This window comes from Phaethon aethereus (assembly GCF_964289735.1).
Source record: "Phaethon aethereus genome assembly, chromosome: W".
NCBI lineage: Eukaryota > Metazoa > Chordata > Aves > Phaethontiformes > Phaethontidae > Phaethon > Phaethon aethereus.
The window spans coordinates 2141978-2154421 of NC_138581.1; the positions used below are offsets into that span (position 1 = coordinate 2141978).

The window sequence follows — 12444 nt, forward strand, 5'->3', positions numbered from 1 at the left end:
ACGTGTGCCCCCGGGCCTGGACGTGCCCCAGCGGCGGCACTCCCGGCCCAGGCTGGCGGTGGGGACCCACCGGCCAACCCCCGGTTCAGCGGGTGCGCCCCAGGGCCAGCGGGAGTGGGAGACCCCCGCTGTGGGCCGCACCCCACAGCAACCACTACCAGGGCGTCAGCCCCGGGGCCGGGAGCCCCGCGGGGGCGGCCCGCAGGTGGGGGCGGCCCGCAGGTGAGGGCGGGGCGGGGCGGGCGGCGGCCGCGTGGGTGGGTCTCCGCGGGTCTCCGCGCCGGGGCGCGAAGCGGCTGCGCGGGAGCGGAGCCGGTGGCAGCATGTCCGCTCCCTCCACGGGTGAGTCTTGTGGGGCTCCGGGGGCGCGGCGCCTTGTTCCCCGTGGGGCGGCGGCGGCCCCACTGCCTCCCCCGCGCCCACCCCCGACGGCAGCCAGAGCCCCTGCCCGCCCCACGGCGCCGAGGGCTCTTCGGGGAGGGGTCCCGTTCCCGCCGTCGGGCAGCGGCCGCGGGCGCCGGCAGTCCCCGGCTCGCTGTGGCCGCCGGTGCTTTTCCACGCTGCTAGTTAAGCACAGCCCTGCTCCCGGTTGTTTCCGTCCCATGCCGCGGCCCTTGCTAGTGCCTCCGCTGGCGCCGAACAGTTACCCCTCCCGGCGCGGGCACAGCTCAAGCGCCTGGATGAGCCGCCGGCTGGTGGCCGGGGCGCTGGGGGTTGTTGGCGAAGTGTCCCCGCGGATTTTTTGCGCCGAGTTGTGCGCGGTGCTGCTAGTCACCGGTTATCTGCTCTTCTCCCTCTCCCCCGGTTGTCTGCAGAAGGGCTTTTGTGCAGTGGGAGAACAGAAAAAAGGTTCCATTTGCCTGCGGAGAGGCGGTCGTGTTTACGTGTACCTTCATGTATTCGTAAAAACTGTTTCTCCAACACCTGTGAGACCAACAGTAACAAATAACTGCGTTTCTGTGGATGTGCCCACGCACCAGACATTAAAAAGTGAATGAATATTGTATAAACTCCTGCTCAGCTGCGGGGGAAGCGTGGCGTTTATTTACCTGGCTGTTCCCAGAGCGTGCACGGGGGGGGGGGGCGGGAATGCAGAAGCTTTGCATTAGAGTTACGGTGCTCAGCCAGAGACTGTCGTGCAATGACGCTGGCTATTCCCAACAATTGCAATTAAATGGATTAATTTTAATTTGAATGACTCCAGTCCAGCCCTTCGTTCCATAGCTAGTCCCACTGCCCAGCCTAAGAGGTTTATGGCAAATACCCGGCTGTTGTGATTGCAGGTGAGCTGCTTTTAATTCCCTTTAAATTCCCAAGTGGCCCCCTTAGCTGCCAGCCCGCCCTGGCTGTGGCCAGCCTGGCCGTGTGCCGGGCTCAGGCGCGGCCGCGCCTGCAGCCCGCGCACCCGGGGGACCCCAGCGCTCTGCCTCTCCCTCGGGCTGCGCAAAACCGATGGCCAGGGTGGCCGAGGAGCTGCCCCTCTTTCCGGCCTGGAGTGTGATAATAGAAACGCGATTTTGTATTGAATGTTACTCAAAATAACATTACTCTGAATAATTTGGGATGTTCCCCATGTAAGCGAGGGTGGTGCTTTCCTGCTTGGCGTGTCCTGGGCGCTCCCTTGCGTGAGCTTTACAGCAAGCAACCCGTCCTAGGCAAAAGCAGAGAGATGTGCTTTTATATTCGTAAAAATAGGACTTGGATATTGCTGCGTTTGCCACACCTGTGTTGACAATCTCAGGCCTAGCAAAGAAAATCTCGCGTGCTTGATGGGTCACCGAAAGGTGAGTGTTTCTAAAGGGTGGCAGCAGGATTCTTGGGCGAACGCCAAGCCTCTTAAACGGTGCCGTCTAGCCAGGACAGTCTGGGAATAATAGGTGAGCTTGGCCCTTCGTTTTACGCTTGCTTCCGCAGCGGAGGGAGCGTTTGCGGCCGCGGTACTTCCCCCGTGGCTGCTCTCTCCGCAGGTTGTTTAGGGGTGGCTGGGGTGGGGAGGGGGTGCTGAGCTCCGAGGGGGCGCGGACAGCTTTGGTGTGAGGGTCCTGCTGCCACCGCCCCTGCCACGAGGACCAGGGTGCCCAGAGGAGTACTGAGGTCCAGCTGTGCAGCCCTGCGGGCCGCTGCTCTGCTGCTGGTGGTTGCCCAGCCGGGGAAGACCCTCCCAAGGGCTCTGCCTCCCAGCCCAGGACCCTCAGGTCAAGTTGAGAGAGCTGTGCCTTCTCCACCCCCTTCTCCTGGCTCAGCTGCTTCAGAGCTGAAAAACTTTTCCATTCCAGGACTTACCCCCTGGGGGAGAGCAGAGGTTTCAGCCTGAATTAGCAGGCTGAAAGGAGAATTTGCCTGGTTTGCCTTTGTGTTGGGTGACTCAGTAGCTGCTAGACTTCGGCCAGCAAGGCAGAACAAACTTTGTTTAACCCCTTATAGCCTTGGTGGGAACCATCCTCTCCACCCATGAAAAAAACCTCTTCTGTGCCGTGGCTGTAGGTGTCTGGGATTTCTGCTTTATCTTCCAGCCTGGACAAACCGTGGCTCCGTGAAACCGGGGGACGCATTCGGAGTGAGTGGCTTTTTGCCTGAGGTCAAAGCCCTCGAGGGTTGTGTCTGGGTATCCAGCTCCTCTCTGCTGTTCACATAGAAGCCGTGGTAGGAAAGGTAGCTCGCTCTTGTGCAGCCTGATTCGACTCCTCTCTCCCAGAGGGGCTCGCTGGTGGCCGGGGATGTGGCAGCTGCTGATGCTCCTGACTTTTAGAAAGTGGAGAAGAGTAAAAAGGAGAGCAGAAAGAGTTTTTATCTTGTTGCTCTTTGAATTTCTAAATCACCAAAGAATTGGAGTTCTAGGCCGTAGCCCTGAGACACTTAAAGCTCATGTGTTAAATTTCTTTACACTTATTTATAGTTAATTTGTAATTTAGCCTTTTGCTGTTGTCTGCCTGGAGCACAAGGTAAGGGTATATGGAGGTGTCTGTGGTGTGGGTGAGCTGCTGCGCATCCAGCCGGGCAAACCAGCTCCGTGCATTCCTCCTCCATCACTGCAATAAGTGTTTCAAGTTGCCTGATTATATTTTATTAGAGAATGAGCTAGTAAAGAAATGTGCTAGCCTGAGCGATCTTCTTGGTAGCGCTGCGATACTTGGGGGTGGGATGACCCAACGAACACGAGGGTTTGGCCCACAGCGTCGGTGCTGTGCGGGCAGGACTGCTGTTACTGACCTAAACTGCAGGAGCCCCAAGCCCTTGAACTTGAGTGTTTTAAAATAAGTGCATTTTTAAATGAAATATTATTGTAATTTATCTGTAAGCTTTGTAAAGTGCAACTGCTTTTTGTCTCTTCCACTGTGAGCCCATCCACACCCTTGGTGTTCCGTAAGTGCCTTTATTATTACTCTGGGTTAACCTTAATTGGTTCCAGCTACTTCAAATGTGCTCCTTAAAAATCAGCTTATCTGACGTGCACCTGGGAGCTCGCTGACTACCTGGGATCGGGCTGGAAATGGGTGTCCGGAGATACCGGCGCTCACTTCAGAGCAATGGAGCTGACACTGGATGTCACCATTGCACAGCACAAACCCAACCGAAGGTGCTCGGGACTTTCTTCTCCCTGAATGAGATGGAGAAAAAAAGCCTTGTCTTTTGTCTCCCATCTGTTCCCCCCAGGTAGGTATGATATTATTCAAGCTTTGTGCTGCTGCTTATGTCTAAGCAGGACAGGTAATCCTCCCGAACCCGATTAAAACCCGTTCAGCGCTGGCGTAGCCGCTGGGGGGGCAGAGCCAGGTGTGGACTGAACTCCCTGACAGCGGTGGGATTGCTGCGTGCCGGATAATTGGGTTTGGTTTATAAACTTCGCAGATGGGTGGCAAAAGTTTTGTTTCGTTCTGAGTTAAACCACGTGCGTGCGCGAGTTGTTCACGGATTATCTGGCTGGGGTCTCTGGCTGTTTGTTTTCTGAAATAATAGAGGATTGGGGTGTAGGCTGCTAGTAAAAAGTCATTGAAATCTTCAGGGAAAATAATGTGTGAATATATCTTTTTCCCCATGTATTAAAAAAAACCCAGGTGTCTACATTTTCTTTTTTAAAGTGGTCCTTAATGTTTGGTGCTTTAAGCTTGCAATGCCTGCTTGGCTCCAGGATATCCCTGAGCTTGAAATGGAAAGAAATGGGATGGAATAATGGAATTATTCTCCATCATTGCATAATGAAACAAGCCCCTCTCTTCTCTCACTTGTACAGAACAGAGAAACGCACGTGTAGTGATGACTACCCTGCTACTCACCGAGCAAGTAACACGAGAAGACCACGGCTCGGAGGGAAACTACGTCCTTTATGGATCCTCTTGTGCCCAAATCACCGAGGAAGCCGAATATGTGAAAAAGGTATTTCTGCCGTTGTTGCTGTTCTTTTCCTTCCAGAAAACAGGGTGAGCAAAACTAACAACGAATGAAAGAGAAAATTCTGACCTGGGTGGCAATACACAGGACAACCCTTTGATTTGCGCATCGATCCTGCGAGTGCTGTTTACTCCACAATAGTGACTCAGTTATAACGTACACTCTCTTAAAAAGTGGTGAGGTTTTTCCACCCCTTATTTAGGGCTGTTGCGAGAGACGGTGAAGTGGGTGTCCCCACCCAAAGTCGCCGCTCTTCAGCGGCAGAGCTGGGGCTGTTTGCTGGGAGGTGCAAGGAGAAGGACGCGGGAGCCCGTCCGTGGTCAGCACAGCACTAGGGAACGCCTGAGCTGCGGTGGAGAGGAGCGTGTCCGCGGCGTGAAGTCTCCGCTTTGCAGCTGAAGTTGAAAGGGTGTCTGGTAGTGTGGCTGGTAAGCAGGCTGATACTGGGCTAACGATTGTCCTGGGTCCCTCAAAGGTTTATCAAAAATTGGCCATCCTATGGAGAAAGACGGGAAGGTGGAAAAGAGCATGAACGCACGTGTGGTTGGAGCTTCTCTGCTTGCTTCGCATACAAAGACGGTGACTAAGCAGTCAGAAAGCGTAGGATGAACACATTGTACTTTAAAAAGAGTAAGAATAACACGAGATGTGATGCATTAAAAAAGACGCGTCTCTAAGGCTGCTGTTCACCCTGCTAGGCAGCTGAACGTCGCGCTGGCGGTACGTACCAGTATACCTGCAAGTTTTTATTCGAAGGCGTTTGCTGTATAGCATCAACGCTGAGCCGCATTGTACAGCTGGGCTTGGTCCCTGGAAGAGCCGAGGAGGCCCTGGGGCAGCGAGCAGCCTTGTCTGAAGCACAAGCCTGGGTTTTGGAGGACCGGTGTCTCGGGAGGTGGAGGTGGGAGGGCAGGTCCTGGAGGTGTCAGCCAGCAAAACCGAGCGCCGTGGAGAGCACAACGAACAGTAGTTTTGAGACGTGTGAAATAGTCTTGAGTTGTTCCTTTCCTGAATGCCAGAGGAAGTGCAGGAAGAACGGAATTTAATGAATGCATTTAATGAACTTGTGTGTGTAGACGCAAGAGCCGATCTCAAACTTCTAAGTTAAAAGAGATAAGGTTTCTTCATTCCCTTCATCATTACCTTTATGAAGTTGCAGAACAAATGCTGTAACTTTGAATCTGAAAATTTTGTGATGAATTCTTAAGCATCTCATACTATAAAATCTTCTGCATGAAGCAATTACTGAGAAAAGAAATACATTGTGTGGACACCACCATGAACGGGTAGGCCATGCCATTTTTTTCCCCCATGAGAGATCTTGTGAGCAATAAGACTCAGCCTGGTAGTTCCGATATCTTATTTCTTTGCTCCAAGCACCAGAGCACAGTGATGATAAATATGCAAAGGCAGTTTTTCAGCATCCCAGCTGAGCACTGTGGAATGAGGGAGAGGAAGGATCAGTGGGCTGAAACATGGCTAATTAAGAAATAATCGATCACAAAAAGTTCTTTTTAAAATATGCTTACTCCTTTCTCTGTTCAGTTGAGGAATGAGGTTAAAGAAAAGCCTCTGTAGTGAAAAGAAACTGATTTATGGTTTAGACCCTTTAAAAAGTACAGGCTGCCCTTTGTTTGTAGTAGTTTATTTTTAACAGATGAACTTGGTGTAATGTAAGAAAGGCCATATAAATGCCGGTGCGTTCTGGCATAAATCTGACCGATTGCAGGTCGTGTTCCTTGCACATAGCAGCTCTCAAAACAGACAGAAGGCAAGCACTGAGCACACATTTGTGAACACCTGTAGGGGAAAAAAGTGGTTTAAGCAACTTAAAATCAATTTAAGCAAGTGGTTTTGAGCAAAGGGGCAGCTCCTAGGAAGCAAGCAGACTTGGAAATGCTGTGTTCAAACAACTAAAATATGCTGGAGTAGGGAGTAGTTCTTTTAACGGGAAGTGTTGGAGAATGTTTGCTCACGTGCATTTATGCAGCCTCACCTACAAAGCAACGTGTGCTGCAATATTGTAAAAGATATTTAATCTTACACCTGTGGGATAACGCTGTAGGGAGTGGAAGAGAGCTGTTTATCAGGATCGACATGCAGATGCTTTCCAATGCAAAGCCCCGGAGAGCTGAACAAGCAGAACGTTTTAATTCCAGTTAATGGGTGGAGGTGGAGGAGCAGTGCTGGTTGCTGCCCCGTGAGCAGCTCGGACCCGACGCTCCGGAGAGCTGCCCGTCGTCTGCCCCGTGCTCCCCGCGCGAGCCGGGGAGGGGTGTTTGTAAGAAGCCAGGTCTTCCAGAGTCAGAGTGATTGCTCAAGCTGTTTTTCTGTTATTTTTAAGATAATTTCCGTGTGCATTTCCTCCAGCAGCTTCCTCAAGTCTCGGGCAATGAAGCGGAGTCAAAGAGCAGTGGCTGGAGCTGGAGCTGCAGTCCCGTTGCGACGATGATGAGGGAAACAGAAGAGCAGTTGCTGCTGGTGAGCAGGGAAAACCAAGTGCTGAAGATCAAGGTGCGTTCAGGGTTGGGTTTTTTAAGGTTTCAGATGAAGATGTGTGCCTTGCAGCCCAGTTAGGGTTGGGTCCCAGCTGCTGCAGCCCGCTGCCCGCCCAGCGATCCCGTGCCGGAGCCTTTCCTTTAGGGAAGGGGCAGACTCTGCTTCGCTTTCCCCGCTGCTGCAAGCTCTCGTGTTCCAGCAGGCAACACAATTCATGGCAAAATCTGCTTCTGGGGACACATCCCATTTGTGGCGAGTGGGACGGCGGAGTCCGCTCCGTCGGTAGCTGACAGCAGGTGTATTCACAAGCAGTTGGAAGCGCATCTCTCCTTTTAAGCCATCATCCTTTCTTTGTCACGGGGGGATGGCTCAGTACTGGATAAATCTGCCTTTATTTGGAAACTAAAATGCGTGTCAAATATTGCTCGCAGGTGTGTAGGATTCCTTTCTTTTTTTGACAAGGATAAGTGCTGAAATTTGATCTTGTATAGAGGGCTTATTTTTTGGCATGTGATTGTAACATCGCTTTTTTAAAAAGCACAATATATATTGTACAATTACTCTTTCTAGCTGGAAGCCATGAGAGAAGCAGGTGTACAGGCTCTCAGATCTGCCTCCCAGAAACTGTATGAGAATTACCAGACTCGGTCAGAAGAACTAAAAAAAAGTAACGAGAACGAGAAGCAGCAAATACAGGTACAAATCTCCCCCATGTGTGGCCATGACCATTCTGTTCAGTATCAAAATATTTATGTGGGCTCTGGCTCTCCGTGCTGCAAGCTTCAACCTAAGTGTTACTGGGTCTCTTCTGCTGGCACAGTGGGGAAGTTGAGTAGGAAAATTAAAAAGAAAAATTATTTTGGTTTTATTCCCGATCCTTGGAATCGGGTTGGTAGAGTTGGCTCAAAATTCCTTGAGCCGCTGCGGCAGCCCCGTCTCTGTCCATCCGCTGCGTTCCCCGGCTCCCAGCACGCCTGCATTGATGCCCTTCTTGGTCCCAGGCCTACAATCTCCAACAAGAAGAGAAGCTCCAGCAAAGCTCAGAAAATGCCAGCCGCCTTGCTGAAGGCATCAAGAAAAAATGTACCCGCATCGCAGAGATGGAGAAGCGCGTGCAAAGGATGGAGGAGGTATGTCCATCCGCTCCTCGTGTCTGTCCATCCTGGCACCGGGAGTCAGCGCAGGCAAGGAACGTGTCCTGGGAGTGCCGGCGCTTGGAAAGAGAGGGGTTAATTGCTTTCAGGGTTTGGGTCATGTTAGCTGTTGGAATTGGGACTAAAAAGGCTTCTGCTGTGTTACAGCAAATTGAAAACCTTTAGCTGTAACTCTAAATAAAGTGTGCAGTTTGAGCTCCCTCTTTCAGTTATTTTAGCACTTGCTTAAAAACTGTAGAGCATCAGGGAGGAATCTTAATTTGTAGCTATTAGTGATTTCTATTCCTGAATAGTTGCTCTTTCACCTTCTGCCGTCGGCGTACTTCTAGCATTTGAAATGAAAACGTAGCCATCCTAGTACTAAAAACCAACCACTCCTTCTTAACTCTCAGAAAAGTGCCGCTGTAAGTATGCGAAATCCTGGGCAGGCGAATGACTGCTGTAATCATCTGACAGCTGCGTACACAGAAACGTGCAGAAAATTTCTTCTCCTTCATTGTGAATTTTCTTTGGTGGTTTTAGTTGAGTTGGAAGAAGCAGTGGCTCCATGCGTGGTGTACGCACTCAGCAGCCGTGGGAACTACTCCTATAGAAGTGCCATTCTATAACGAAGTTTTTCTTGGCGTGGGATTACTGTAAAGACAAGGTCAATGAATGTATGTCTGCCCCCATCACAGGCAGGTAATCTTTCTGACACTAAGAGTTTCGTCATCAGTTTGGTGCAGATTTTTCCCCCTGTGGACAAGGTTTTGAGAGGCGGATGTAGCAGTAACGCAGTATGCTCTGGCCACTGACTGTGGACTCTCACAAGACCTAAGGATTTTGCTTAATTAAGGAGAGAGCTGCTATTTTAAGAGAGTTTGGACTTTTCTCACGGTAAATCGCTACAGTCACCCCTTTTGGATTTGATTCAGAGAGGTCAGACTGGTTTGTATCTACAGGTGATGTTGAAGCCGGCTGATGTAGGTGGGCATTGGTGAATTCTGCCTATTTTCAGACACTGAGTGGAACCGTTGAACATACAACCAAATTTCCCTTGCTAATGGAATGGCAGGAAGCGTAATATAGTTTTTATATAACTTCAATTGTTTCCTTAGGAGAAGAAAACTCTGATAGAGAAGAAAATATCATTCAAAAAGATCCTTCAGCAGATGATGGCAAGGAATGAAGATGGCAAACGGTGATTACATGCACGTGATAAAGTGTTTTTCTTTCTTTCTGGGGGATTATTTCACGTAGAATTCCAGACAATCACTTGCTCAAGTTCCTTCTGGTAGTAAAAGTATTCATGATGAAAGCAACTGGTTCAAAACCTGTTTTACTGTGACTGCTTAAAGAAGCCAAAGCAGATGTTGATGTCCTACAGCTCTTATAGATATTGATTCTAATCGAATTCCTACTACTTTTCCCTCCACCTTGCATGCGCTACTTGCTTCCCTTTCCCGATTCTCGCCTGGAGTCAGTGCTGCTTTGGTGACATTGTGCGTGTGGTAGGTGAGGCAATAGCCTTCATTATTTATGAATTTACTTACCAACAGCTAGTAAGGGTGGAGGGTGGTCCTGCCAGGCAAAATATGTCTCGAACTATGGTTTTGTTTGTTCTGCTCCATAAAGAAGCCTTTCTGTGTATGGTCCCATATGAATTGCAGCTCTGTGTCCTCAGGAATATCCTTGCTAGCCACAAGCTCTTGAGCTGATCCGGAGGTGGGAAAGGGGCTGGGTGGGTCAGCAATCCCTGAGGACTGAAGCCGTGGTGCTCTGCTCTCGCCCGCAGGTGCCGGGATCTCCAGAGGCAGATTGCCACCCTGCAGGAACAGATCTGCCACCTGCAGCGCGTGATCCGGGCGCAGCACCAGGGCCTGCGCAGCGTCATACAGGAGGTGAGGCGGGCGCGGGCCGCCCCCCCGGGCAGGTCTGCAGCGGTTGGGAAGAGAAACGGGAGATGCTGGGATGTGGGCTCTTGTCTTAAGAGCGTGCGCTGGGGACAAGCAGCTTGCTCGTCACGCTGTGCTTGGTTTTGTGCATCCCGCATTCAGACAGCCGTAGGCATTGCAACGTTAAGATGGAAGTGGCATCGCTGAAAAATTGGGATTGTTGTGGTGGAGTCAGCGGTTTCAGACGGACCCCTGAGTTTTCCTAGCACGTTCCCAGGGGGACCTGGCTGCCCCGAGGTGCCCACCCTGCAGCTGGTTTCACAGGAAGCTGGTGAAGCTGCTCCCAGGAGCAAAGCCACCAGGCTGACAGTCCTAGAAGCGCTGAAGCAAAATTCAAAGCAGTCAGCCGGCTTCCCGAAGTTATGATAGAACATGAGCTATTTTACCTACCGACTGCTTTTGTATGTATGAGCTCCCACTGTACTCCCCTTGCCTCGCTGAATGTGTGCTTGCCTTTTCCCAGCCAGGTAAGGCAAGGCCCTGCACTAATTAGCTTTCATAATCATGTTTCTCTACATATGCCAACAAGAGGTAGACTTGTTATCCCAAGGAAAATGTGACAACCGTGTGTTGAGAAAATGTTTTGTACATTGGTGAATCAATTAGTTTGAGGTTTTTCTGTGGGAAAGGACCAGGGACCTGAATGGTCTGAGATTCTCCTGGTATGGTGAGATATTTAACTCCGTGGTTTTGTTCGACACAGAGATGTGTGTGATGTATTAAGGTTTCAAATCTCTTACAAACATTAATTCCTAACTCTTAGGCAGAGGAACTGAACAATGAACTTAGAAGTCAAGATAAAAAAATAGAAAACCTGACAGAGAAGCTGACTGCACTGGAAGCCCAGGTAAGGTGGGAAAGTAGAAAGATACATTGAAGGGAGAGAGCAAAAGTAGTTCTCTACAATCAGGGGCCCTTCATGCTGCTGGGCTTGTGTCAGTACGACACTATCAGGGTGGTATTTCTTTGCACTGCATCTTTCACTGGGTTTATTAAAAAAAAAAAAAAAGAAAACACAAAAAACACCAAAAAAACAAACCCCCCAAGAACCTTTCTGGAGGAGCGGCAGGTCCTGGCTGGCATCCAGGCTTGTCTTTTGTCTGCCACGTTATGCTGAGAGGGGTTTATTTTATTCTTCTCCTTGCAGAATAAAGAACTGAAAGACAGAGTGGAGTTCTGGTCTGGCCAACCCAAGACTAAAGTTTCAAAAGCTGTCTGGACAGAGTAAGTACCTCGGGAGGTACCGTGGGGCTCGGGAACGGCTGAGCCAGTGGCTTTTGCAGGCCACCTCCAGTGTCCCTGCAAGGGTTTGAGCCAAGTCAGGCCCTGCTAGGAACAACCGAACTTCATCCTGCAGTGATTATCTTCTCCATAAAGGAGAGGAAAAACACAAGCTCTGCTTCAAACCAAGTAGCTGGTGGTGTGACGGTGGTAGCCCAAGTCGTTGCCTCCCACGCAGCCATCCAGCGCAGGCAGGGCGTGCTCAGTATGTCGCCCGAGGGCATCTGCAGAAGCTTGTACATCCGTTCAGGATTAAATGGGAGCCTTTTCTTGGGGATACAGTCCTTCGCTTCAGTAGATCTGGATGCAAGTTTCTGCTCTCAGCAGAACAGGCATTTGAAGCCAGCTCCTCCATATCCAGGGACATGGTCACAAACTTCTGACATATATACAGTTGTGGTGGGTTTAAGCCTGGCTTGGGCAGGTGAGGGTGTCTGAGTGATCTCTACCTTCTTGTGCTTCACTCTGCAGTGCCCCAGAGGATTTTGGAGCTTTTGGAGCATCCCCTTACCTGATGCTCACGAGGCTAAGGAAGCAAGAGGGCTAAAGGAACGACTGGATGTTTGTCTCCTACCTTGGTCAGAAGGACTTTTTCTGCGTGCTGCGACCTGTAATTCCTACGGCCTCTTTGTTACTGCAAAGCACCTCCCGCACGTGCTGCCTCTCTACAACATGGGCTGCAGAGCTGCACTTTCAAAGAATAAACCTGGAAACAAGAGCTGACGAGAGCAGCGGTGAGCTCAGCGCGCATGGCAAAGGCAGCCCCGGCCATACCTGGGGGCTGCTGCACTCCCGGACCCGCGCTGTGCCCGCCCTGGTGCGGGCAGCGGCAGGCACCTGCCTGCACGAAGGGGCTCCCACCCACACAGGCTGCAGCAGAGACTCGGTTTAACCGTGACTCTCATTTAGGTAAGATTATAAAATAAACCTTCAGCTTGCCGGTATGTGGTTACAGTCGCCGCTTTCCCACCTGCTCTCGTAGGATGGATGGAGCACAGGGTGGAGGTGGAATGGTGGCCCTGACCTTTCAGAGGGGCTCTGCTCTCCTCTGGTGTTCGACCCCACGGGCACAGCCTGTTTTAGGCATAGCAGCAGCATAATGTGTCCTCAGGCAAGGCACGAGCAGATCCCTTTCTAGGCTAACCTGGCTCTTGCTTTCCTGAAAACCTTCCATGGTAAATGCTAAG

The 12444-nt window shown here is 50.9% G+C and overlaps 1 protein-coding gene across 1 annotated transcript; it reads left to right on the forward strand.

The window, feature by feature from the left end:
* Positions 1-323: 323 nt before the first annotated feature.
* On the forward strand, positions 324-11804 carry LOC309415116 (coiled-coil domain-containing protein 68-like; the record flags this gene model as incomplete). Its single annotated transcript, XM_082012565.1, has 10 exons — positions 324-342; positions 4232-4374; positions 6760-6903; positions 7459-7584; positions 7890-8018; positions 9140-9222; positions 9817-9922; positions 10740-10823; positions 11124-11200; positions 11729-11804. 10 exons carry the CDS (start codon positions 324-326, stop codon positions 11802-11804), a joined length of 987 nt encoding a protein of 328 aa, XP_081868691.1.
* Between the last annotated feature and the right edge of the window lie 640 nt (positions 11805-12444).